This window comes from Leopardus geoffroyi, chromosome D1, assembly GCF_018350155.1.
Source record: "Leopardus geoffroyi isolate Oge1 chromosome D1, O.geoffroyi_Oge1_pat1.0, whole genome shotgun sequence".
NCBI classification, from domain to species: domain Eukaryota; kingdom Metazoa; phylum Chordata; class Mammalia; order Carnivora; family Felidae; genus Leopardus; species Leopardus geoffroyi.
The window spans coordinates 108,251,660-108,279,534 of record NC_059329.1 but is presented as its reverse complement, the minus strand read 5'-3'; the positions used below and the strand labels follow the sequence as shown (position 1 = coordinate 108,279,534).

General features: G+C 42.3%; 1 protein-coding gene across 12 annotated transcripts; it reads left to right on the top strand.

Annotated features, from left to right (window-relative positions):
* Positions 1 to 352: 352 nt before the first annotated feature.
* MAJIN (membrane anchored junction protein) lies at positions 353 to 27,469 on the top strand. Of its 12 annotated transcripts, none has more exons than XM_045485862.1 (13): positions 353 to 588; positions 934 to 1,084; positions 8,614 to 8,742; positions 9,448 to 9,565; positions 16,589 to 16,634; positions 18,544 to 18,619; positions 18,782 to 18,907; positions 20,033 to 20,064; positions 20,365 to 20,477; positions 21,689 to 21,752; positions 25,563 to 25,635; positions 26,405 to 26,522; positions 27,130 to 27,469. In XM_045485862.1, exons 4-13 carry the CDS (start codon positions 9,465 to 9,467, stop codon positions 27,173 to 27,175), a joined length of 795 nt encoding a protein of 264 aa, XP_045341818.1. In that variant the 5' UTR covers positions 353 to 588; positions 934 to 1,084; positions 8,614 to 8,742; positions 9,448 to 9,464; the 3' UTR covers positions 27,176 to 27,469. The 12 variants fall into 12 exon arrangements, with proteins under 12 accessions (XP_045341818.1, XP_045341819.1, XP_045341817.1 ...); XM_045485863.1 differs by lacking the exon at positions 8,614 to 8,742 and adding an exon at positions 3,721 to 3,857; XM_045485861.1 differs by lacking the exon at positions 8,614 to 8,742 and having other exon boundaries at positions 365 to 588.
* The last annotated feature ends 406 nt before the right edge of the window (positions 27,470 to 27,875 follow it).

Here is a 27,875-nt window from a genome sequence, read left to right as displayed (position 1 = left end):
ATTTAAAAACCTGCTTTACAACACTGCGGTCGGGATTTATCAAAGAAGAGCGAGTATGAAAAGTGCCTTCACGATGCTGGACACATTAGTAGGGGCTCCGCAGGACACAGCTCCCACGGCAGGCACGGACTATGCTCTAAGTGAACAAACAGCGGACAGGATGAGTAGTGACAAAAAGGCCCCGGCCGGGGTGGGGCCGCGAGCCACTCCGGACCTGAGCGGCGGACCACCCACGGGGCCGTGGCGCCGCGCCGCGCACGCGCACATCACGGCCAAACCTCGGCGCGCGCCCACAGCGGCAGGCGAGGGAGCACATCTGCGCGTGCGCAGAACGCTCGGCCCCGGCGGGGGGTGGGGCGGGGAGCGCGGTTGCGCGTGCGCAAAAGGGCTGGCGGGCGCGCGGCATGAGCCAAAGCGCGAGCGAGCGCCTGAGTGAGTTCACGAGCCGCGCTTCGTGCGCAGTCGACGCCCGCACGTTTCGGGGGCGCTCTCCGGGCGGAACTGCGGCCGAGGCCGCTTTCACGAGGCGCGAAGAACCCGTAGCCTGTATAAGGGCCCGGCCTGGCCTGGGAAAGTCTTGAGTCTGAGGTAACGGCCCACAGCGGCCTGGTGCTCCCGTGAGGGTGGCGCTTCGTGGCCTTTTATTTTCCGAGGGAGAGTTACAGCCCCAGCGGCCCCTCCCTTCAGCGGCGCGAGAGGGCCAGGCTGCCGCGGCCACTTGCAGGCCGCGAGGGTGGCCCGGGGCGGGCTGGGCAGGGGGGGCGGCGGCGGCCTGGGCCGACCCCCTTGCCGAGGCCGAGAACGCGGCGCGCTGGCCGCTCTTCCCGCCCCCGAGGGCCGCCCCGTCTTCCGAGGGCCCCGCGCCCCCCTCGCCGCACCCTCTTTTTTAAAACCCCCTTTCCCCGTAACGAAAGTGTGCCCTCTGCTCTGCAGCCTCCCCGTGACCCCAGGCTCAGCGGTTGCCACGAAAGCAAGGCTTCACCCACGGAGACGTTTCTCGTCCCCGCCATGTCTTAGTGATCTCGGGGAGTCTCTGCTTTGCCTGACTCAACCTGGGAGGGAAATACTGGAGGCGTGGCACTCAGTGAGACCTCCCCTTCCCACCCCCCCCCCCCACCCCCGCCCCGTTTGAATCTTGGCATCTGCGAAAGTGGAAAGATTAAGCCTTCCTTGGTCCTTGACTTTTCTCAACTTCAGTTCCTCCCCTTGCGCATGTGCAGGTGGTGAACCTACTGCAGTATCCCAACCGTCTCCCTAAAATCGCTCTTTGGCTGGCTCGTGGGCACCTTAAAATTGAGCACGTCCCACTAAGGAGGTCACATCTTCCCCCTCAAAAATGGACTTTTCAGGGGCGCCTGGGTGGCTCAGTCGGTAAAGCGTCCGACTTCAGCTCAGGTCATGATCTCGCGGTTCGTGAGTTCAAGCCCCGCATCGGGCTCTGTGCTGACAGCTCAGAGCCTGGAGCCTGTTTCGGATTCTGTGTCTCCCTCTCCCTCTGACCCTCCCCCGTTCATGCTCTGTCTCTCTCTGTCTCAAAAATAAATAAACGTTAAAGAAAAAAATTAAAAAAAAAATGGACTTTTCAGGGGCGCCTGGGTGGCTCAGTAGTTGTGGGGTTCTTGATTTCAGCTCAGGAGGTCATCAGCAACTCCCGGTTGTGAGTTCCAGCCCCACTTCGAACTCTGCTCTGGCAGTGGGGAGCCTGCTTGAGCCATCTCTTTCTCCCTCTCTCTTACCCCTCCCCTGCTCGCTCTCTCTTTCTCAAAAAAGGAATAAACTGAAAACTTTTTAAAAAATGTACCTTATAGGGGCACCTGGGTGGCTCAGTCAGTTGAGCGTCCGACTGCAGCTCAGGTCATGATCTCATGGTTGGTGAGTTCAAGCCCTGCATGGGGCTCTGTGCTGACAGCTGGGAGCCTGGAGCCTGCTTCAGATTCTGTGTCTCCCTGTCTCTCTGTTCCTCCCCGGCTCACACCATCTCTCTCTTTCAAAAAATAAACATTAAAAAATTTTTTAAAGTTTACTTTCTAAGGCTACTTTTTCAGGAAGTGGTACTTTTTTTCCTCTTCCATTAGCTGCTCAAGCAATTAGGAATCATCTTTGTTCTCTCTCCCTTCCCTCATCAGTTGACAAAATCACGTCTAGACATCTTCGCAGGCATCCTCCAAACCAATCCTTTTCTCTTCATCTCCACTTTTGTCACTGGAGACCAGGCCACTTGATCAGCTTCTGCCTAGCACCACAGGCATTGCCTAGCTGGTCCTAGTCCTTTTTTATCTGTTCTTGTTCTGGATTATTTCCCACGTTACAACCGGATCCATACATATGTGTACTTTAACTCACAGCTGTGTGGTCATTTCTTTATTATACCCTTCAGCGCCTTCCTATTGCTTTCAGGATAGACTCCACAATTCATAACCTGGACTGTAAGTAAGGCCCACATCCCTTCTTTACCTGTACTTTCTCCCCTGATGATCACATCTGTTCAATAGTTTCAAATACCACCTAAACACTGATTACTTAAATTTACATTTCCATCCTGATTTCCATCTCTTGCACACTAGGAGACCACCCTCTCAGCATATCCACTGGGATGTTGAATAGGCCTTAGGCTTAACCAAAACAGAACTATTGAGTTTCTCTACAAATCTCTTTCCGTAGAATCCTTCCCCATCTCAGAAAAGGGTATGTACGATCCTCCACCTAATAGCAAAGGCTGAAAACATAAGAACCTTCCTTGACTCCCACATCTAGTCCATCAGTCTAAAATATACCCCCATTCAGCTATTCATTAAGACTCCCCAGTCAAAATCAGCATCATCTTTCTCCTGGACTACTACAAAAGTTTCCTAACTGGTTCCCTGCTTCTACTTTTACCCTTGTACAGTTCATCTTTCTTTTTTTTTTTAATTTTTTTTTCAACGTTTATTTATTTTTGGGACAGAGAGAGACAGAGCATGAACGGGGGAGGGGCAGAGAGAGAGGGAGACACAGAGTCGGAAACAGGCTCCAGGCTCCAAGCCATCAGCCCAGAGCCTGACGCGGGGCTCGAACTCCCGGACCGCGAGATCGTGACCTGGCTGAAGTCGGCCGCTTAACCGACTGCGCCACCCAGGCGCCCCACAGTTCATCTTTCTAAAACAAATCAAATCCTTTCATTCTTTATAAAACCCTTAGCATAAAATTTGAACTCTTTACAGTGGCCTACAGGCCTTACACGATCTGGTTGCTTCTTATCTCTGACTTCGTCTTCCTCTATTCTGTTTTCATTCTCTGTGCTCCAGTCACACTGACCTTTCTGTCCATTAAACCACCCATCACAAGGCATCTGTGATTGCTGGTTTTTTTTCTGCTTGGAATGCTTTTCCTCTTGACTTCGCATGGTTGTTCAACTTTCCGTTTGGGCCTCAGCTCAGCTGTAATCTTGTCCGAAAAGTCTTCCCTGGCCACAGTAGTTAAGCACCCTCCCAGTTACTCTTTTCTATGAAACTCTTTTATTTTCTTTATAGTACTTAGAGTACTTCAAATTACATTTATGTACTTACATGTTTATTGTTGCTTCCACACCTGAAATATAAGCCCTTAAAGACAAGTTATCATGTCTCTCTTGTTATACTCTAGACATAGAGCAGTGCATAGTAAGGCTCTCACATGTATGCTGACTAACTCATTGCTTATCTGTATGTGTTATCTCAAAGCACTGTCCTTTTTGCCCACTAGGTTCCAAGTTTCTATACTTCTTTCTTTTGAAAGCGCCATGCTCTCTCCAAGTTGAAGACTCTTACATCTTCTGTTTCCTGTACGCACCTCAGACCTGCTCTCTTTTTGTGTGTCCCTAACTCATATTCATCCCTCAGATATGAGTCTTTTACTTAGAATGGGCTTCCATGATTTCCTTTCTAGGGTTAGGATTCTCTGTATCATGTTCCCATATCACCCTGTTCTTTTTTGTAGCAGTCACCACACTTGAAATGATTTGTAAGCTCTTTGCAGGTGAGGACCAAGTTCCAATCCTCTCCACTTCATCTCCAGCACTTCCGCTTCTGGAACATCGTAGGCATGTGAATATTTGTGAGCTGAATGAATGAATGTTGAATGAACATGAGATTGAGAGGCTCAGATCAGGTAAAAACTAGGAGAGCAGTTAGTATGGAAAATGAATTAGCTGACTCTACCTTTCCTACTTCAATAGAAGTTTTTGGATCTTGTGAGCTAGAGATAAGAAAGCATTATATACACTGAAAGTGCTTTATAAATATGAGGTTTGCTTGTTTGCTAAGGCCTCTTCACCATTAGAGCCCTGTGGTTTGATGGTTATTCAAAGTACAAAACTTTATGTTTCTTAGCCATAATAAATGATTTGTTGTTTTAGAGCTAGGCTCAAAATGTAAAATATAAAGAATTGAGGCTAATACTGAGTGTAGGCCAGTTCATAATCAGTTGGACTGTCTTGCTTTAACAATACATCTGAGTTTTAGTCTTGCCCGTCATGGTCAAATTAGATGATCTCCTCAAGTCAGCTATATCTTTTTGTAAATACAGTTCTTATCTCTGCCCCCCACCCCACATCTCACCAGAATTGGATTAAACTTAGTAAAATATTTCAAATTTCCTGTATGAAATGTCTCTCATTACATAAAAAGTAATTTAGTTTTCTTAGTAATTTCTTCAGAATCTGCCATTGTTTCCTGGCAAGAACAAAGCTGGATATTTTAGAAGCTTTTCTTTTCTTTTCTTTTCTTTTCTTTTCTTTTCTTTAAGTAGGCTCCACACTCAGCATAGAGCCCAACTCAGGGCTTGAACTCACGACCCTGAGCTGAGATCAACAGTTGGACGCTTAACCAACTGAGCCACCCAGGTACCTCTCAAGCTTTCTTTTCACACTTTCCTATATCAGTCTTCTGTCACTAAGACCATTGAGATATGTACATCAAGGACTCAAGAGTTTTGAGCTCAAAGTTGTAAAAGATGTTCCTTTCTCTCTACCTAAGCACATTCTCTAAACCATTTGCCCTTCTGAAACTACTGATGCTTTCCCCCCCCCAATTTTACATATTCTTCCCTACATGTACGGGTGAGTACAGGTCAACTCACCCAGTGGTGTAACCAAAAGATAAAATGTCTCTCATTGCCTTCAGTTTTACATCCAAATGCTTTTTGGGTTCCTGGGGTTGGTAGGATGTTTAGAGTGCTACAGTGAATTCAGTGTGATGTGAATGCTAATAGGTTGATCATCATGTAACAAGCCAGAGCTTCTGGGCAGGGTGATGAGATGAGATACCATTCTATTGCTTTTCTAAAATAAGGACCACAGTTCTGGACCTATTGACTAAAGGTAGTTTTTCCAATAGCTTTTAGGATGGTTAAGATGTAAGTGGTGCAAAGGTAACTTAAGAGATTGACTTAGACTCCTTTCTGGTCTACTGACTTGTCCATTAGGCCTTTTAATTTCACTTTAGGGCATCTTCCTACCTCTCTGTTAGAAACTTTAGTTACTCCTTACCTCTCAAACAAAACAAAACAAAACAAAACAAAATCTAACACAGTTCCAAGGGCAAATCTATTCCTGAACAAATGCCAAGAGCATTTTAAAGATTGTGTTTTACCAGAAAGAGTAGGAAGAAACCTAAAGGGAAAGAACGATACCAGTAAACACGAAAGTATTCTGGGTAGTCTTAGATCAGTCTCTCCCTGTCCCCTCCCATATCTTAAGACTTCGTTTTGTCTTAGAAAGGTTATTCTTTATTGAAAAACCTGTGTAGAGCACTAAAATAAGCAGTTATACCTGCATTATTTCATAACCATCCTAGCTACCCTGCAAGGTAAAGAAACGGAGAATAGTTCCTTTTGACAATAGAGCTTGAAGACAAACAAATGTGAACACTTTAACACTCCAAGAAATAATTCTAAGAACATTTGATCAGAAAAGCTTACATTTTGGTTTGATGCCTTTATACCCAGATTGAGTTTGCCTTGAGTCATCCACAATTATAAGAGTGACCAGGGTTACAATTTAATAAAGTGACTGACAGGGTATTGTGATGTAATGGGGAATGCGTGGGTCAAAGGAATCAGCAATCTTGGGGAGTGCTAATCCTGGTTCCGTACTAAGTTATATGACACCTTGTGGAAGTTATTTCCTTCTTTGGTGAAATCACTTTATTCTCATACCGTCTAAAACAGAGGGCGCTTCCAACCATAGGCAACCATGAATCTCTGTTTGGAAATACAGACTTCAGAGAGTCTGAACATACTTCAGTAAAGCCAGGCAGACCTTGGAGACTAGCCAAGGACTTGTGAAGGTGGAAGGAGTTGCTGGTCATCTGTCTTCAATCTCAATTCCAAAACTTGGGTAGTAAATTCATAGTATCAGTGGGATTTCCCTGTTTTGTTACCCCCACTCATTAATGGTCACAGAGCCTATCATGTTAGATCTGCTCAGTAAATGTATTTCGAATAAATGCTTATGAAACTCTTTTATTCTTTAACACTATGGAGGATTTTTCCATCAAATATCACCAGATATATTTAGTGACAGCACTTCCTTATCTTCCACCTCAATAGTCAATATTATCCTCATATAACATTCAGCCCTGCTTTAGGTTCTATGAACTGACCCAGATGTTTCTTTATGTGAAAAAATTACTAAAACCTTAAAAAATCGAACATCATTGCCTATGTGGCATTTAAATATAATTATTGGAAATTTTCAAAGAAAAGGTTCTTGATTGGGATCTGTCAGATTTTGCGCTGAAATTAAAGGTAGTCAGTTTTCCTCTCTTAAATTTGCTTTTCTAGTGAACCATTAAGAGAGAAACTCTTCAAATCTATCAAAACAGCTAATGTTTATGTAATATTCTAGAGTTTATGGAGTGCTATTTACAGCATAATCTCATTTAATCCCACTACAATTCTAGATGGGATTCCCATTTGTAGATGCAGAAATTGAGAAATGGCAAGGCTAAGTGACTTGCTCAGGATCTAATGGCTAATACGAAGCAGAGCTAGGACTCAGGCCTTGATCCTCCAATTGCAAATCTTACGTGTTTCCAACTAATGCATTTTGCTTCTAAACTTTTCTTTGTTTTAACACCATCGTGTTGTTTGATCACCTAAAAATGGATTGAGAGTGACCCTTCTTCATATGTTAAGACCCCATATTGTTATCTTGACTACAGTACTTAGCTTGAAAAATAACCTTGTGAAATCTTTGAAACAATAGTACTATGTGGTTGTTTTGGATTATGCTGTCTAATCTTTATTTTCAAATGAGGCAATTAGTGTGTGGTTGTTTCTGAAGCAGGCAGCCAGCAATTAACAGGCAGGCCCCAGCCAGAAGAGGGCTGTTGTTACCTCTTTCGGACAGCCACTGTGGTGCAGTACATGAAGTTTCCTCTCTGGATTGTCATTTCCAGCAAATGTCCTTCATTTCCTTTGCTCTGATCCCCCAGCCCTCAGTCTGTGGTGAGAGGTGACTGCATTTTAGTAAAACTCTCTGAATAACTGAAAGCTAAATTTTTGTGGCAGCAACTTTTGTGGCAGGTAGGCTCCTTTCCTACTTAGAAAAGTCATCTTAGCACTGAAAACACCATCAAATCTAGCTGGGTTCCTGCCATGCCTTGGGCATGGGAATCAACAAGCTTCCCTCCCCCCCCCCCCCCCCCCCCCCCCCAGCCTTCCCCACCCCACCTCAGGATATGAACAGTATTTCCCCTCTGGTAACTTTGCAGTTGGCACCAAGTATTTCTTTTCACTTTTGACTGCAATTCTAGTCTAAATAGTCTCATGGGCTCTGGCTCCAACCCCCTGTCATTCTAATCCCAAGCAGCTGAGATCAGACACTGGGATATCTCTTTACTGGCAGCCCCAGACATGAACTCTGGAAATTGTGGGAAATTCCATTCTTTGGGCACGTAGATCTTCTGACTCCACCACACGAGAGTTTTCCCTGCTGAGTATAAATGGTACTGGGGTAATATGGAGGAAAGAGTAATGAAAATAGTCCTTTATGTGTATATAGTATTTTAATACTTACAAAATGATTTATATTCATTATCTTATTTTTTTGTCCTAAAAACCCCAGAAAGCAGAGTAGGAAAGTGGTTAAGAGGTATCAAGTCTGGCTTCATATTACTTCATTTGAAACTCAGTTCCAACATTCATCTCTCAATGTCTCAGTTTCCTTATCTATCAGATTTGGGCTGTTGATCTCAAAGCCTTGGTGTAAGGATTAAGTGAGATGATACATGTAAGACACTTAAGGTAGGGCATTTTAAAAAGTTGTTGTTAATTGTTATTATTGTATACATAAGAAAATCAAGGCCTGGAGAAGCCAAAGAGGGATATTGGACCCGAGACTCAAACCTAAATTATTCTTTCTTTGTGCCTGTTCTGTCTACCCATCTTAGCTACCTCTGAAATCAATACTTTGTGTTGTGTGTAGGTAGCTTTTATCCTCAGGAACTCTGAACCTCTCATCTCATTATTTATTACTTACACTTCCATATGAAGAGACAGAAAACGCAGGGTTTATTATCTCTGCAAGTAAAAAGAGGCACAGAAAAGTCCCAGTGACTTAGAAAATCACTAATCACTGTGCTTAATTCTTTTTAGTGTGTACCGAATGCCTGCTTGGAGGAGAAGAGACGTGCCATTCTTCTTTTCCCATCTTTCCCTTTTCCTGACTTTCCCTCAAAGAGGACCTTAAATGACAGAGATTCAGGAATAGGAAAAGTAAATCTAGTAAGTGCTAGGAGGATAGTAGGTACTCTTGTGGCACAGGGCTGTCTCACAAGTGGTGAAAAGGAAGAGTGGTTGAGAGGTAGGGAAGATAAGGCATTCCTTGGCAGCACTGGGAAACATTAGCGTACATCCTTATTTGCTGCGTGAGCTGTGGCAGGAAGGTGTGTTCCTTTCTTAACTTCATCTAAAATTAACAGCAGAGGTCTTCCTAATTGTGCCACCTATTGGTACATTCGGATTGTTTCATTATTTGACTTGAGTCCTCTTCATACTGGCCTAGATTCCAAGGAAAGTGGGGACAAGGGGGGAGAATAGATTCAAGAGATGTTTGAGAGAGAAATTTAATCCTAACAAAAACCTTATGAGGCATCAGATGTTGGTTATCATTAGTCTCATGAAGAGAAGTGATTTGCCCGAGGTTGTCAGGTAAACTACAAAACTCGAACCCAGGTCTTCTGATTTCAAGTATAGAGATTATTCCCAAACACCGTGTATCTTCCCCCATGCAGGTAGAAGAATGGTCCAAGTGATTAAAATAGGTGATTAATGTAAAATCTGAGACGGGACATAGGCAGTGGTGCTGAATGTTGGACATTTTACTCATGAAGAGACGCTACGGACTGGGCAGGTTCTCTTTCCCATATGATAACATAAGGAACCATCTTTAGCTTTTTAATAATTCTCTAATATTTGTATTTCATTTAGGCTATCATTTGGAAGCAATGAGTTTAAAACCCTTCACCTACCCGTTTCCAGAGACGAGGTTTCTTCACGCAGGACCCAATGTGTATAAATTCAAAATTAGATATGGCAACAGTATCAGGTAATTTTGAAGCTAAGAGAATAGCCTTTGCAAATACAGGTTAGTACATTCCCACAGGTATCCCTTCTCTACCTTCCCCCTGTCCAGGGGACTGGCTGAATTAGCATCTTGTAGGACTCTGTTTCCCATGTATTTTATTTTATTTTTTTAAGCTTATTTATTTGAGAAAGACAGAGACAGTGAGAGTGAGGGAGGGGCAGAGAGAGAGAGGAAGAGGACGAGAATCCCAAGCAAGCTCCACACTGCCAGCAGAGAGCCCAGCATAGGGCTCAAACCCATGAAACTGTGAGATTATGACCTGAGCTGAAACCAGAAGTCAGATGCTTAACTGACTGAGCCACCCAGGTACCCCTGTTTCCCAAGTATTTTATAGTCCATATATTAATATTCATGTAAGTTTCTAAATTAGTGATGGCATACCTTTGGAGCAGTAGTTCTCAAGATTTTTTTATCTCAAGATCTCTTTGCACTCGTAAGATTATCAAGGATCCCAAAGAGTTTGGTTATGTGGGTCATACCTGTCAATATGTATCATATACAGTTTAAAACAGGAAAATTAAAATAACATACTTACTAATTTAAAAATAATATATCATTAGGGGTGCCTTGGTGGCTCAGTCGGTTAAGTGTCCATCTGCAACTTAGGTCATGATCTCACGGTTCGTGACTTTGAGCCCCACATCAGGCTTTCTGTTGTCAGGACAGAGCCTGCTTCAGATCCTCTTTCCCCCTTTCTCAATGCCTCTCCCCATTTATTCTCTCTCTCTCTCTCTCAAAAAGTAAATAAAACAAAAATAATATATCATTATGCTAAGGGAAATTAGATAAATATCATATAATTTCACTCACAGGTGGAATTTAAGAAACAAAACATGAACATAGGGGAAGAGAAGGAAAAATAAGATAAAAACAGAGGCAGGCACCAAGGGATACAGGTGTGCTGTTTCGAAAGGACACATGCACCCCCATGTTTATAACAGCACTATCAACAATAGCCAGAGTATGGAAAGAGCCCAAATGTCCATCCATGGATGAATGGATAAAGAAGATGTGGTGTACATATATAAAATGGAGTATTACTTGGCAATCAAAGAGAATGAAATATTGCCATTTGCAACCATATGGATGGAACTAGAGGGTATTATGCTAAGAGAAATCAGTCAGAGAAAGACAAATATCATATGACTTCATTCATATGAGGACTTTAAGAGACAAAACAGATGAACATAAGGGAAAGGAAACAAAAATAATATAAAAACAGGGAGGGGGACAAAACATAAGAGACTCTTAAATATGGAGAACAAACAGGGATTACTGGAGGGGTTGTGGGACGGGGGATGGGTAAATGGGTCAGGGGCATTAAGGAACCTACTCCTGAAATCATTGTTGTACTATATTCTAACTAATTTGGATGTAAATTAAAAAAAAATTAAAAAAAACAGAGGCAGGCAAACCATAAGAAACTCTTAAATACAGAGAACAAATTGAGGGTTGCTGGAGGGGTGTTGGGTGGGGGGATGGGCTAAATGGGTGATGGGCATTAAGGAGGGCACTTGTTGGGATGAGCACTGGGTGTTATATGTAAGTGGTGAATCACCAAATTCTACTCCAGAATCCCTTATTACACTATATGTTAACTAACTTGGATTTAAATAAAATTCTTAAAAATTGCTGAAAATAATGTCGTTAAATGTTAACAAATAGTATGTTTTATTAAAAGTAACTATATTTTGGGGCACTTGGGTGGCTCAGTTGGTTGGGTGTCTTGATTTCAGCTCAAGTTATGATCTCATAGTTATGGGATCAAGCCCTGCGTCAGGCTTTGCACTGATGGTGTGGAGCCTGCTTGGGATTCTCTCTCTCCCTCTCTCTCTCTCTCTCTGCCCCTCTCCCCTCAAAATAAATAAATAAACATTTTTTAAAAAGGTTAACTATATTTTTAAAAAAATTAATGAGGAGATTGGCACTGTTTACATTCCTGGGATAAAGACCCTAGGAATGCAAGGATGGTTCAGTATACAGACATCAGGGGCACCTGGGTGGCTCAGTCAGTTAAGCATCTGACTCGATTTTGTCTCATGTCATGATCTCTCGGTCTGTTACATTGAGCCCCATGTCTGGCTCTGTGCTGACAGCCAGAGCCTGCTTGGGATTCTCTCCCCCTCTCTCTCTGCCCTTCCCCCACTCACTCTCTCTCTCTCTCTTTTTTATTTTATTTTTCAATTTTTTTTCAACGTTTATTTATTTTTGAGACAGAGAGAGAGCATGAATGGGGGAGGGTCAGAGAGAGAGGGAGACACAGAATCTGAAACAGGCTCCAGGCTCTGAGCCATCAGCACAGAACCTGACGCGGGGCTTGAACTCACGAACCGCGAGATCACGACCTGAGCCGAAGTTGGACACTTAACCAACTGAGCCACGCAGGCGCCCCTCTCTCTCTCTCTCAAAATAAATAAGCATTAAATACACACACACACACACACACACACACACAGAAATCAACCAATATAATACACCACAGTAACAGAATGTAAGGGGAAAAAGTCACATGATTATCTTAATTGAGAAAGAAAAAGCATTTGACCAAATCCAGCACCCTTGCATGATAAAAACACTCAATAAACTAGGAATAGAGGGGAACTTCCTCAATATGATAAAGACCATATATGAAAATCCCACAGCTAACTTACTCAGTTACGAAAAACTTAAAGCTTTTCTCTCAAGATGCTCATTTTCACTACTTCCATCCATCATAGTACTTGTTTCTAGCCAGAGCAATTAGTCAAGAAAAAGAAATAAAATACATACAAATTGGAAAGGAATAAGTGAAACCATCTCTATCTGTGGAAACCATGATCTTACCTGTAGAAAACCCTAAAGAATTCACACACACACCAAAAAAACAAAACAAACAAAAAACCTATTAGAGCTGATCAATGAATTCAGCAAAGTTGCAGGATACAAAATCAACACACAAAATCAGTGGTATTTGTATACACTAGCAAAAAACAATCTGAGAAGAAAATTAAGAAAACAATTTCATTTACAGTAGTACCAATAAGAAAACTATTTAGCAATAAATTTAACCAAGGAGATGCAAGACTTGCCCACTGAAAACTACAAAAAGTTGCCAAAAGAAATTGAAGACTTACTAGATATCTATGTTTGTGGATTGGAAGACTTAATATTATTAAGATGACAAAGCAATCTACAGATTCAGTGAAATCCCTATCAAAATTCCAGTGGCATATTTTGCAAAACTGGACAAGCCCATCTAAAAATTCATATGAAATGGAGCATCCAGGTGGCTCAGTGGGTTGAGCATCCATCTCTTGATTTTGGCTCAGGTCATGGTCCCAGGGTCATGGGTTCGAGCCCCACATTGGGTTCTCCACTGAGAAGTGGAGCCTGCTTGGGATTTTCTCTCTCCCGCTCTCTCTCTTAAAAAAAAATCATGGAATTTCAAGAGACCCTGAGTAGCCAAAATAATCTCGATAAAGAACAAAATTGGAAGACTCCTACTTCCCAATTTAAGAACTTGCTACAAAGCTACAGGTAACCCAAAAAGCTACAGGTAATGGCGTAAGAACAGCTTACAGACCATAGAATAGAATTGAGATCCCAGAAATAAACCTTCACATTCACATCTTTGGTCAATTAGTTTTTGACTAGAATGCCAAAACTGTTCAATAGTGGAGGAACAGTGTCTTTAACAAATGGTTCTGAGAAGAATGGATATCCACATGCAGAAGAATGAAGTTAGACCCTTATACTGTACACAGAACTTACAAAAAATAGATCAAAGACCTAAATTTAAGAGCTAAAACTATAAAACTCTTAGGAGAAAACATAGGTGCAAATCTTCATGACTTTGAATTTGGCAGTGGTTTCTTAAATACCATACCAAAAGCATAGGCAACAAAAGAAAATTCGATAAATTTGGACTGCATTAAATTTTTAAAAATTGTGCATCAAAGGACACTATCAACAGAGTGCAAGGGCAACTCACAGATGGGAGAAAATATCTATAAATCACATATCTGGTAAGAGTTTAATATCCAGAATATAGAAGTACAACTCAGGGAACCTGGGTGGCTCAGTCTGTTAAGCATCCGACTCTGGATTTTGGTTCAGTTCATGATCTCATCGTTTGTGAGTTTAAGCTCCAAGTCTGGCTCTGTGCTGACAGTGCAGAGCCTGCGTGGGATCTCTGTCTCCCTCTCTCTGTCTCTCTGCCCCACACTGCTTGTGCTCTCTCTCTCAAAAATAAACACTAAACATAAATAAATGAACATTAAAAGAAAAGAAGTACAACTCAAAAACAACAAAATAAACCAGTTTAAGAATCGACAAAGGCTGGGGTGCCTGGGTGGCTCTTTTAGGTGACCAATTTCAGCTCAGGTCTTGATCTCGAAGTTGGTGAGTTTGAGCTCCCCATGGGGGTCTGCACTGACAGTGCGGATCCTGCTTCAAATCCTCTGTCTCCCTTCTCTCTCTCTCCCCTCCCCCGCTTGTGCACACGTTCTCTCTCTCTCTCCCTCTCTCAAAAATAAACATTTAAAAAATAATAAAAATGGACAAAGTATTTAAATAGACATTACTTCAAATGAGATACACAAATGGCTAATAAGCACATGAGAAGATGCTCAGTATCCTTACACCAGGGACATGCAAATCCAAACCTTAATGAGATACCACTTCACACCTACTTGGATGGGTATTAAAAAAAAAAAAAAAAAAACCCAGAAAATAACAGTTGGCAAGGATATGGAGAAATTGGAAGTCTTGTATAGAACTGATGGGAATATAAAATAGTGCACCTGCCATGGAAAACAATTTGGCAGTTCCTCAAAAAGTTAAACATAGAATTACATATAACACAGCAATTTCATTCCTAGGTATATGCCCAAAAGAATTGAAAACGGAGTCAAGCAGATTCTTATACAACAATGTTCATAGCTGTATTATTCATGATAGAAGATGGAAACAGCCCAAGTGCCATCAAATTGGTGAATGTATAAACAAAATGTAGTCATATGCGTGCTGTATACATATATGCAATAGAATATTATTCAGCTACTAAAGAAATTGCAAAAGAAATGAAATTCTGATACCTGTACAACATGGATGAACCGCGAAAACATTATGCTAATTGAAATAATCCAGGAACAAAAGGAAAAATATGATTCTACTTCTATGAAATATTAAACAGGAAAATTCATAGAGACAGAAAATAGATTAGGGGTCACCAGGGAAGGGGTGGAGGGGAGAGTGAGGAGTTATTGCTTAATGAGTACAGTGTTTCTGTTTGGGAAGATAAGCTTTGGAAAAATAGTGGTGATGGTTGTACACCATGGTTGTGAGTCTAATTAATACTGCTGAATTGTATACTTAAAAATGGCTAAAATGGCAAATTTTAGGTTATATATATTTTACCACAATTTTAAAATGTATTAGTTAATTTAAAATAATGTATCCATTAAGTGTTAACACATTTTTATTAAAAATAGCTAATTTTCAAAGACAAAAAAATTAATGAGAAGATTGGCATTGTTTTAAATTTTTGCAAATCTCATTAGTCTGGCTTAATAGAAAGCTGATAGATTATATCTGCTTCTGCATTCAGTCTGTTTTTTTTGGTTGAATTATATGAAAAAAATCCAGCCCCACATAGATGTGTAGTTGGGGAAGGTAGAAATGTATTAATAGCCTTCACAGATTATTGTGGGCATTCTTTGACCCTACATTAAAATGTAAGAAGTGATAGTTTTTTTGTTTGGTTTTGTTTAACGTGGTACTTTTTTAAAAGTTAGTTGCAATATGAAATCTGAAATTCTATCAGTGAACTTTTTGAACTCTGCTCTATTAAAATCTGTCTTGTTCTGGGAGTGAATCTTTTACCTAGGATGATTTGTAACATAACGTGTTTCATTGGTCATTTGGAAAATGTTGGTTGACTGACTTATACAGATAATCCAAATGTCAACACACTTCGTTATACGATATCAAAAAATCATATCTGTTAATATCACGATCAATCTTAGAAAAGTGTTTTAAGTTTTTGAAACTTGTCAATCTCACCGTGGTGGATTGAGTTTTCCAAAGTTCAAATTTTGCTTGAAATCCCAAAATTCCTCATTGGCACAAATAAATACTGTCAGTTGTTTTGCTTGAATTGATAAGCTCACTATTCATTTTGGAGGAAATGTCACATTTCTAAGTCTGTATAAGGACTATAGTTTGTTAGCTGATCATTGAAGTAAAATACCATTCCATGAAAAGCAGCTAGTTTAATCTGCAACTTTAACAGTTAGTTGCCCAAGTGCTTTTCCTCAAGACACCCATCATATTTCTGTATGCAGCGGAAGTACTTAATGAATACTTCCCATTTTATCACATAGTGTATTAAAAAGACATGTATTTAAGGGTTGAGATTTTATAAAATTATTCATTTTTTTCTTGCTTCCTCAAATATATTAAATGAAGCTGGATTTTTTTTTCCTGTGTGGCAGTCAAGATTACCACAACTGCTAGTACAGTTTAGTGTAACTAGCTAGATTTGTGCAAAGGTACCAGCAATTTTGCCCTCCATTGCTTTTGTACTAATGATTACAAATGTTAACACAGCAAGGAAAAAAAAGGCAAATAACGTCTTATTATTAGTATAAAAATAGTTATGCCTTCAAGAACACTTGACAGGGGCTTGAGGATGCCTGGTGGTCCACAGACTACACTTGAGTACAACAAGTCTAACAAATTATTAACTTAATTTCAGGTCTTGGCAAGTTAATGGGGAAGATATTTTGGAACAACCTTCTACCAGTTCTCAGACCATACCACCTACGTGATCACTTCTTCCCATGAGCTGTTGGTCAACACACACGATTCTTACTTAGTCATGTTTCTGTAGCTCAGTGGAAGTGTCATTTTTGCTCTTCTGTCTACTCTGTACTGACAGTAGAGTCTAGCGTCTTCAGAGCTTTCCTTCTCAGCTTATTTATCTCTTGTTTGTTTACCTTCTAGAGGGGAAGAGATAGAAGATAAGGAAGTCATCCTCAAGGAGCTGGAGGTAGGGGAAAAAGCAGACAACTTCTGGGAAAGTTATTCTTTAAGCCAAGGATGCGTCCATATCCAGCTTTTAATTATTTCCTGTGAACTGAGTCACAACCTCCACTTGATCACTTGGCTTCTCCCTGCCGTAGTTCCTCTGCAAAGAAACTTAACTGTTTTTCCAAGGAAATTAAAGCCTGTATCCTTTCTCAGTTCTTCTAGTTGAAGTGTCAGCACCTTTGAGGCTTAGAGTTCTATTGTTTCCACCAGAGTTCCCAGCCCTCTGCAGCTCTCTTCTGTGGTGGCTGGCATGGAGAAAGCTTCTGGAGGACTGCCGCCTTCCAGGGCTCTGGGAAGCCTCACCCTCCCAACCACTGCCTGGTACTTGACGTTCAGGAAACTCAATTGTAAATACACATACAAGACTGCTGTGTCTTCATTTTAATTGGAAACATTTGCAATTGCTTTATTCCCACTTCATTTTCATTCCTCCTTTACCCAGCCTTACTTAGGTTCTCCCACAGGAGAAACACTGAGCAAGTGAACAGCTTTGTGAATTGGTGAACGCGTTGGGCAAGGAGTCAGAGCTCTGGGCGCTGGCCTTGGATTCCAGCCCTGGCTGAGCCACTGATTAGCAGTGCGAACCCCAGCAAATCATTTCTGTCTCTTGGTCTTAATTGCCTTATTCATAAAATGAGAGTTCTAAACTAGTTTATTTCTCTTCTGACTTCACAACTCAGTGATTTGGGACCGTTCAGATTTATAAAGACATACACTGTCATATTTCAAGGAATTTGAATACAATGAAATATACAAACACAGAACTCTATGAAACCGAAAATTTGAGTCCTAGCCTTAAAGGTATCTATAGCTCTTTGGCTAAGTGTTGAAGGTACCTTAGAATCTTGTGGGAGATCAGAGACATTGTTATAAATAACAATTATTTTAATAATAGAACCATGAGAGTTTTCTGCTTATTTTAACTGTAAGTAGAGCAGAGTTTATTTCACTTTGTTTCAGTTAACATGGGCAGAGAAAAGTGCAAGGCAGTATCTAGCAAAGTGGAGAGACCATAGATCTCAGAGCCAGTCACACCTAGATTTGAGTTAAGTTCTGCCTTCACAATGGGACTTTTGGGCAAGTTACCTACCTTCTCCAAGCCTGCTTCCTTACCTGTCAATGAGGTTGATAAACAGTACCTGTTTTCACGATTGTGGTGAGGGTTAGAAATAGATGTGTGCAGTGCCTGCCACACAGTAGCTCAGTATGCGGTAGCTAGGGAGCATTTATATACATTTATAACCAAAGTTTTCAAGGTGCTTTTTCTGTGTTCTTGCTCTCAGCTTTCAGGCAGATATTCTCATCTTCTTTTACTCAGAAAACATTTGTTGATAGGCATTGTGCCTAATGAATGGTTAAGAGAGTAAGCCCTGGAACCCCATTGCCTGGAACCCCATTGTTCATATCTTGGCCCCCTCCATTACTCCCCCATTACTAAGAAAGGGCATTTCAGGCAGAGGGAACAGAGCACAGAAATGGAGGATCAGAAGGCATGTTCAGGGGCGCCTGGGTGGCGCAGTCGGTTAAGCGGCCGACTTCAGCTAGGTCACGATCTCGCGGTCCGGGAGTTCGAGCCCCGCGTCGGGCTCTGGGCTGATGGCTCGGAGCCTGGAGCCTGTTTCCGATTCTGTGTCTCCCTCTCTCTCTGCCCCTCCCCCGTTCATGCTCTGTCTCTCTCTGTCCCAAAAATAAATAAACGTTGAAAAAAAAAAAATTAAAAAAAAAAAAAAAAAAGAAGGCATGTTCAGGGAACAGCACATAGTTCAGCTTTAATAGAATGAAGGGTTTGCAAAAAGCAGTGACAGGTGTAAATGGACAGATTGGCTGGGACTAGACAATATTAAACTCATTTCAGATTTTTTTTCCAGGATTCTATTCGTGTGGTCTTGGGAAACTTGGACAATCTTCAGCCATTTGCTACAGAACACTTCATTGTATTTCCCTGTATCCTTTCATTTCAGGATAGAAATAAGCTACAGGTCACACTATAGATTCAAATGGAAGCAGCAGACTCGTAGGACAGGGAAGGGCAAGGGTCTTATCCCTAGAATAGTACTCAGGGATTCATACTGACTGCTTTCTTCACTCCTTAGCACCATTTCTCAGATAAAAGCAAATGGGAAAGAGTGTCCCACCTGAAATTCAAATATGGGGAAATCGTCTTGGCCCCCTATCCATTTGTTTTTACTCTGTATGTGGAGATGAAATGGTTTCATGAAAACCCGTCACCTGGTAAGTAGAATGATGGAAGTTTTAGTGGTGGAGGAGAAATAGGGAAGGTTGAATGTCCGTGGGTTAGCATTGCAAGGTCAGTATGGCAAAATGGCCAGCCTGACTGGGCCCTAACGCCACACAGTGTAGAGGTTAGGAGCAAGTGCTCCAAGCCAGACGGCCTGGTTCAAATCCCAGTGGTTTTGCCACTTGAGAGCTGTGTGACCTTAGATGAGTTACTTAATCTTTCTGTGCCCACTTTGTGAAATGGCGAAGGATAATAATAGCACCCATCTCACTGAGTTGTTAAAAAAAAAAAATATATATATATATATATATTAATTATACATATTAATAAACAAAGTCTGACTGACAGTAATCACTCAGTGAAAGAGATCTCTTATATAAAAATACTTCCTTCCATTTTAGAGTATTCAGTGACTTTTACGTTAGTGGTATCTTAAAGGCATCTCCAGGTTTTTAATCTCTGAAGGCCATTGCTATTTTTACTCATAGAGGGACAAATAGATACCTGCCAGTTTGATTTGGAAAAGAGTGCAAAGGCCTTGCCTCAGAGTATCTCCCCAATTCATTTGTCACTGATGTCTGAAGTTCTACCTTTTTTCTTTTTTTCTTCTTAAAAATTTTTTTAATGTTTATTTATTTGTGTGAGAGAGAGACAGACAGAGTGTGAGCAGGGGAGGGGCAGAGAGAGGGAGACACAGAATTGGAAGCAGGCTCCAGGCTCTGAGCTGTCTGCACAGAGCCCGACACGGGGCTTGAACTCACAAACTGTGAGATCGTGACCTGAGCCGAAGTCAGACGCTTAACCGACTGAGCCACCCAGGGGCCCCTACCTTTTTTCTTTTATACTAAGGATCATTCCCTTTTAAGTGGAATATCATTAGAATATAATATAAATGTAGTATGTTTGACCTTGTAGATGACAATAGTTCTTTAAGTCTAAAAAATAGGGGAAGAGAGTTTGAAGACCCTGGATTTCTAGCAAAAGTGGTACCAGGCAGAAAAGGGAAAAGGCATACATAGAGCTTTTTGTCTACGACCAGTTGTAAGAAATAAGTGGTAGCCAGAAATCCAGGTGAAACAGCATCTTGATCCATTATAACCTTCAAATTTCCATTGTAGGGAAACCAATAAATGACAGTCCTCTTGGATTGGTAAGTTTGCCTTTTCTATACAAGATGAAAATTGCCTTTATTGCCATGTCTTGTCCAAAAAGTCCTGCTCTTGTCTCTTCCTCTTACTTTGCCCCTTGGTTCCTGCCCAGGTCCAATCAGAATTGTATACATGAGACCATCTTTTTCCTCTTGGCTAAATTTCTAAGACTGTCTCTAACAACGATATCTAGCCTCACTGGCGAAGCTGGTGTTAAAAGTTGCTGTAGGCAATTTAGAGATGGGGAGTTCTCTTCACTGTGCCCTCATGAACTGTGAGCAGGTCTGGAAAAGGAGTCACAGGAGTCTGGTTCCTCTCTGAAGGTGCCGGCGGAGACGAAAGCAGCAGGAGCCATGATGAGGAAACGAGCACGAGTGGAAGTACCCAGCCCCCTGCACAGGCCAGAGCTGGACAGGTCAGTGGTGTTGGGAGAGAGTTGAAATCCTGCATCCTCATTAGGCTTTGCCAGCTATTGCTACTGGCCAATCTTGTCCTTCGCTGAGTCACTTTTTGTCTTCAGCCTTCATTGGTACCTGCTTATTTCCGGGGTTGGACTAAGGGAAGGAGACACGTTGATGTTTGCAAAGTAATTTGAAAACAGTTCCTTCCCCGGCAAAGTGGGAGTCTTCTGCTCATCAAGACAGTGACTATGAGGAAAGGCGATCACATCTATGTACAATTGAATCCAACACATACTCAGCACTCAGTATGGTCACACTACCAAAAGGCCCAAGACTTAAGAAGTCCCAGCATATTATATAAGAACACAGAAAAATCCTCAAGAGAGTGAGAAAAAAATAAAATACAATTCTATTTTACCTAGTAAGCAGTGAAGTTTTTTGGAAATCTGCCTTTAAGAGAGAATGTGAGCTAAAATGTAAATACGTACAAGAGGGTATGTATCAGTCAATGGGTGAAATACTGCAATATTAGGGTCAATGTTGAACATATCCTTAACATGTTGAAGTTGCTATGGTGGAGGCTACTTACTTTATTCTTTACAATCTCTGTCAGGGACAGAGTGAATCAGTAAAGGTAAGATAATTCAGTCATTCTTAACTCGCACCCAGAGAGGGCAGCTGGAATAATCCAAGGTGTGGTTTGCTCCCCAGCCCAAAGTGCTTTCAGCCCATGTTCCCAGAGAGCAGCTGCTTCTTTCCTGGGGTCGTGTGGGCAAACAGTTCCATGAGGGAACTGAGGCCTCTACCCTCCAAATGCACATGTCAGGGAAGAGTCAGGAAACTTCTTTCCCAGACAGGTGGAATGTGAAGGTACTTGGAGGTGTGAAGCTTTGCTCTGTTCTATTTGACTGAATTTTCCATGGAGATGAGGCCTCACATCTTCCCTTTCTCTGGGTTTTGATGCAGTCAAGTATTTCAAATTGTGATTACCTGCTGTCAATCACATTTTCCCTTTCTCAACCCCTAGATCCTTAAATGTTTCAAATTGGGATTCTGCTGTGAATTAAAGCAGCACCCAAAGAAAATTTGGCCACGCAATTTATTCCGTAGGCCAGGAGTGGTATAAAAATAGCCAACCTGCTGAAATATTCATTTAGGCCACATTTGCTTAAATGTGATGTTGCTGCTGCCAGTAACATTTCCTGGGCTTTTTTCCCCACCTCAGGGCCAAGATGGGGATTTCCAGCCAAGGCCCCTGCAAAAAGAGGCCCCTTATGGAAACCAGGAGGGTAAGCACCAAAATGGAGGCTTCAAGGCTTTTGGCTGTTCCTGTTCTGTAACAAGTCATAATTCCTGTTACCAGCACATTTTGGTCCTAAGTACAGACTGAATTGACTGAACTCATTCTCAGGTTTCACCATCTGCAGAATAACATTCAGCCACTCTACTTCTGCCACAACCTGTCCCAAAAGTAGCCACATAATACACACATCGATGAATCCTTTTGTTAAAAGGCCTTTTCTTCTCAGCTTAAAAAGCTGCTGCTTGTACTCTGCAGTGAGAGAAGAAAATAGGTCTGTTGAATCGGGGTGGGATCTGGTATAGAATTTTTTCATTTTAGAAAACTTTTTGCCTTCATCTGCACCGGGGTCTGAGTCTGGGAACATCTAGTTTTTATAGACAAGCTAGGCATACATCAGCATGGGATGCTGGTAAGAGAAAACTTCACTCAGAGCAGTGATGGGCTGGCCCCAGTGGCATTTGATTTCATTTGTGAGGTTTATTCCCCATTTAGATATTCATATACCTGCTACTCTTGCATTTCAGGGCTTCTTTTTTAGTAGCCTGTGGAAGAGTCCCCTTTTTCTTTTCTTCCCCTCTTGAAATAGCTGTTATTTGTGCCTTTTTCTTACTTTTCACTTATCTCTCCAAAGTAGCTCTGACCTTAAGTATTTAAAGTTACTTAAGGTCACACTCCCTGTTCACCTCCCTCGCCTTCCCAGAACCCGTAGCATGATCAGTTATGCAGTAAGTATCTGTAAAACATGTGCATTTATTCGACAAACTGCGTGTCTGCTGTGTGCCAAGTACTGGAGATCTCCTGCTCTCCCCTAAAAATGCCAACTGTGTAAAAAGCTAGGCAGACAATTATTGATAGATGTGCTACGTGCAAGAATAAAGGAAGCAAAGGGACCACAAAGGAGAACCTCACCCAAACCAGGTGGATGGGAGGGAGGCTTCTCAGAGTAGCTCAGAGAACTAAAGCCAAGAGGAACGAATATAGTGCTTTTGGTGACTGCAAGCCAGTGCACCTGGAGCTTAGAGTACAGTGCTAAGAAATGTTATTGGAGAGATCAGCACAGGCTGGATCTTGAAAGACTTAAGGGCAACTTCAAGATCACAGGCTTTCCCCTAAAACATTTTTTAAGTAGGAAAGGAAAGTGATTTTCATTTCTATATGATTATTCTGCCTCCTGTTTGCAAGGTATTGTGTTAGGTGCTGGGGTGCACCCAAACATGTAAAACATGGTTTTTCTTGCAGGAATTTATCATTTAGTTAGGGAAAGAGAGAACCCTTAGGGACTCAGTCCTCTGGCTCCGTGGGTAGGGGCAGGGTATAGGACCCATTATGCCATGGCCACCTGGCCCACTGAGTGATTGTAGACAGATGATTGCCCTCTTCTATACTCCTATCCTTTCAAGAGGGAAGAAAAAGAAATGAGAGAGTACAGGAGGGGTGCATGAAGCTCTGAAGAACAAAGACGCTTTATACAACCAAGATAATTACTATTAAAAGAACATTTCCCTCACTCTCTATCCTTCATACCTTCCTATTCTTAGTTTGACACATCATCTCCCTCAAGAACAGTACCCACAGTTTCTTACTCAACATAATTACCTTTTCAACCTGATACTGGGTTTAGAAAAAAACTCTGAGCCCAAAAAAAAAAAAAAAAAAAAAAAAACACACCGAAACAAAACCCAAAAGGAACATGTTTATTGATTTTGACTCAAAGCCCAATGACAGTCTCCATTGTAGACCCTGTTCCCAGAAAGAGGATTTCTGTTGAATTAGAGTGATCATAGTAGCTCTCAGTGTAAGTCACTTGAGATGGAAAAATCGAATTTGCTCCTATGGTCCAATGCGTAATATTTTCTCTCCCCTTTGGGGAACTCAAGATGTAGGGTCACAGTCAGTGTGGACTGTCATGGGAGCTGATACAGGGAAAGCTTCGAAGAACATGGCTCATATCTAAATAAGGTCTCTGTTTCATAAGAGGTGTTTTGGGGAGAATGGGAAGGAAAGGCAGACCCATTCCCTTTATTACTCGAGGTGCCAGACTAGAGATCCAGACTTTGTAAGGACAAAAAGGGGGAGAGCAGATGTAAAACAGACTGCTGTGTGTGTGTAGCTTTTTTTTTTTGCCACTTCTGCTTGAACTGCTTGAACTTTTTTTTAAATTTCTTTTTTTTTTTTTTTAATTTTGAGAGAAAGCGTGAGCCAGGGAGGTGCAGAGAGAGCAAGGGATAGAGGATCTGAAGCAGGCTCTGCACTGACAGCAGAGAGCCCAATGTGGGGCTTGAATTCAAGAGCCACAAGATCATGACCTGAGCTGAAGTTGGACGCTCAACTGATTGAGCCACCCAGGTACCCCTTGAACTATACTTTTAAGCAGATCTGGTCCTGAACATATAGAGGACAGTTTTGTGTTGGGTTGTCAGTGTATTATTATGTCTTGTTGGATGTCCCAGATGGTACCATCAGTTTAATTTCAGGCAATGTTTTTCTTTTCTTGTGACATTTTCCTGAGGAGACATCTGTCAAGATTTTAGGAGAACGCAAATGCTAACCTATATTGTGAGGGGAATCTGCCCTGGTTGAGAGATCTTTACCTCTGTCCCAGGGCCTTTGAACCCTTCTATTCCCCACTGCCACCCTTAGCAGATGCTTTCATTAGAGCCAATGCAGCAGAATTTAAGCTCCAAACCATAGTTTAATTAAATTTGTAAGAATCATTTTCTCAAGCTAGAAGTTAGAGCTGTGCCCTCTCAATTCCATCTCCACCCTGTGGTGGACTGCAAGCCAGTGCACCTGGAGACTTAGAAGAGGTAAGAGTTCCCCTTTACTTTTACAGGAGTATGACCCAGGTAGCAGCCTATGTGTTCCGGAAATTGAGGGTTTATGGAAATGTTTATCTTAGAAATACAACTCATGCTTAAGATGGAGGCTACATCCTAATTTCTTTCTTTCTTTCTTTTTTTTCATCCTAACTTTCCTAGAGGCTTATCATACCTCTGCCTCCCAGACCCACCTTGATAGTCCACAGCCCCTGGCTGTAGAATTCTTCACCAGCACAATGGCTCAAGGAACTTCCCAGCACTGCTAAGGTAGTCAGGCCCTTTCCAGGTGAGGGGAGTGGCCAGTTAGCAGAGAGTCCCAAAGAAAATATATGAACCATGATTCTGAATATTGGGGTATCAACTGGAAATGTGGGCTTGGAACCAGGTTATAGGATGTCCTCCTCAAAGTATTAAAAGGAGTTCTGTAGGGGCTCCTGGGTGGCTCAGTCGGTTAAGCGTCCAACTTTGGCTCAGGTCATGATCTCACGTCCATGGGCTCGAGCCCCGTGTCGGGCTCTGTACTGTCGGTTACAGAGCCTGGAGTCTGCTTCAGATTCTGTGTCTCCCTCTCTCTTTGCCCCTCCCCAACTCATGCTCTGTCTCTCTCAAAAAATGAATAAACTTTAAAAAAAGAAGTTCTGTAAAGGAGTAGCCCAGGGAGAAGACTGAGTTATAGTGTGCTGCCTGCTTATGCCATAGTCATATTTCCACTACCCCAGCTCTAGCCATACTCATCTTTTTAGTTGTTAAAGGTAGTACCTCCTATACACCATGTCCCTGTCTAAAATGCCCTGCTCTCTCTGACCGTCTCTTCACCCCCATTATGATAAAATTTCACTCATCTGTCAAGACCCCATTCAAGTAGCACTTTCCCTGCGAAGTCTTCCTTGACTAACCACCAACCAACAAATAGCATCCTGCCCACCAAGATGTATGGGAGTCAAGTTTAAAACTTTTCTTGGTCCTCTTTTTACCAGAACATGGAAAGAAAAACCAAACAGAAATGTCAGGAGAGCCCAACGTTTGATATCACTGATGTCCAGGAACAGGGTAGGTTCTGGGAAATGTATTCTCTTTTAATAATCATCCTGACCTCTTTCGTTCTCTGATGTGCAGAGCAACACAGAGCTGAGTCTGGGCACACTTGCTGGGTGATATGCCTGCTCCCATGAAGACTCTTGTTGGCCATCCTCTGGTGTGGGGGCCTGCCCTCGAATCGTAAAAGCTCCCTCAGCTTCCAAGAGAAGTGAGAGGAAACGATGCATGTCCTTCCTGTGCAAATCATGGTGAAATTGATGCTCCCACTATTTGAAAACAGTTCTATATGGGTGATAAGTTTTACAGAAAAGTTGGGAGGGATGTGTTTCACTGTTCTGTCTCGTTGGAGAATAATCTCTGGGAAGCTGTCTTTCCTCCTCTTCCCTTCAGGGCATTAATGTGAATATTGGAGGTGCAGTAGATGTTCAGCAAAGGCTGGAAATGCTTGTTAAGATGTCCAGCATGAGGATTCAGTATGAATTGTAGTTATCACAGATGCAGGGATGTAAGCACATGAGTTCTTCAACAAGTTGTCATTCCATGAGAAAACATCATGGTGGGTGGCTAGGACTTAAGCCGTGTAAAAATCTCAGGGGCCCAACTAAAAATAGTCCAAGGTCAGAGTAGTATCTTACTGGGCTGAGATGAAATTGGGAAGGTCTCAACAAACAGTTTGGCTAGCTTCGAACAAATGGTGTGAGGCTGCCCTTGGCCCATACTAGATGTCATGTGAAAGTCCCTGGGCTAATACCTTTTCCCTGCCTGAGTGTTTTCCTTGCAGATTCTAAGCTGGGGGACAGCCTAGTGGGACAGATCATCCCCCCATTGCAGCAAGACAATCCATCTCCACCGGAAAGACCCGCAGAGCTGGCAACCAATGGCTTCTTTGGGTTTCTAAGGTAGGATGGATTTCTCTCCTGTCATTAAACTGAGACCCAGAGCAATCTAGCTCCAGAGTCTGCCTCATTGAATCTTTTGGGGAAATTAGAAAAGCAAGCAGATTCCCCACATAATCTCTATTTTTCCCAGGATACAGGATGGAAATGAGACAGCACAAGGGCCCTAACTGAATTTAATAAAGACCGTGTCTTGTTCGCTTTTACACATCCCACCCCACCCCACCCCAGTGTGCCTAGCATTGGACCTTGTCCCATAAATGCTGCTTAAACAGAGCCTGTTCTTATCGTTAGGTCATTCAGATGCTTCGGTTACCAAAATGTTTCCATTCTCCTCTCTGAATCTAGGCTGTGTCTTCAGAGTCCTTTTTGCGGAAGACAATTAGCAAATCCCTTTATCCATCTAGAGCTCAGCCATCCCATTGAATTCTCCTTCATGTGTCCCTCCTGAGTATAATTGAATTTGGGTACCTTTTCAAATGCTGTTCCAGACTTGAATCCATTCAGTGGTTCCCCAAAGCCAAAATGTCCTAGCTAATGGAGCCCTAATGGGACTGGGAGAAGGGAGGGACCTCTAGAATCTCAAGCCACTCTGTTCTCCTTCCTGCAGCTCTCTCTTCCCCTTCCGTTATTTCTTCGGAAAGAGCAGCCGGTGAGTCTTCCAGATGCAGCAGTGGGAAGAGCGTCCTCTCGCAATGACTCTTCCCGTTCCACCCTCCATGCATGACATTTCAGTCAAGGGGAACGTGGGCCCTAAACTCTCTGAGTCCTCTTGTGGGTTTGTCCTATCCTTTGCCTCTTTACAGTGGATTTTTTTTTTTTCAATTTAAAACACTAAGAAAAGAACTTCCTAAAATGTTCTAGTCTGAGAATTGTACGCTCTGAGGGCCAGTTTAGGTCTTTCGTCTCCAGCACTTAGGATCCTAATGAAAATAAATTATTTACGAAGAGTTATTGACTGAATTTCATGAAGTAGAGAGAGAGAAAACTTCTCCCTGAAGATACAGGGAAGCAATGCCTGAAACCTCCCCTGGGTCTGCCTGATCCTTGTTGGTGGGATGCTTTGGGTGGGTGGGGTCTGCACCTGACAGCAAACTTTAGCCTCCCTGCTGGGGCCTAGGGAATGAAGCTTGTAAGACTCAAGAGCCCCACAGACCCCCAAGACATCATCTGTCCCCAGTTCACCCAGTTTGGCCCCAAAGTGCACCCTCAGTGCATAAATGCTTTCCACTCACCTACCCCCTCTGGCTTTTGATAGGAGAACAGTTTAGCTTCTCAGATCAACTGCAGGTCAGCCCAGGTTAGGGCCCCTGGAGAAGACCAGGGCACCCCAGCTCTGACTTCATGTAACCCAAA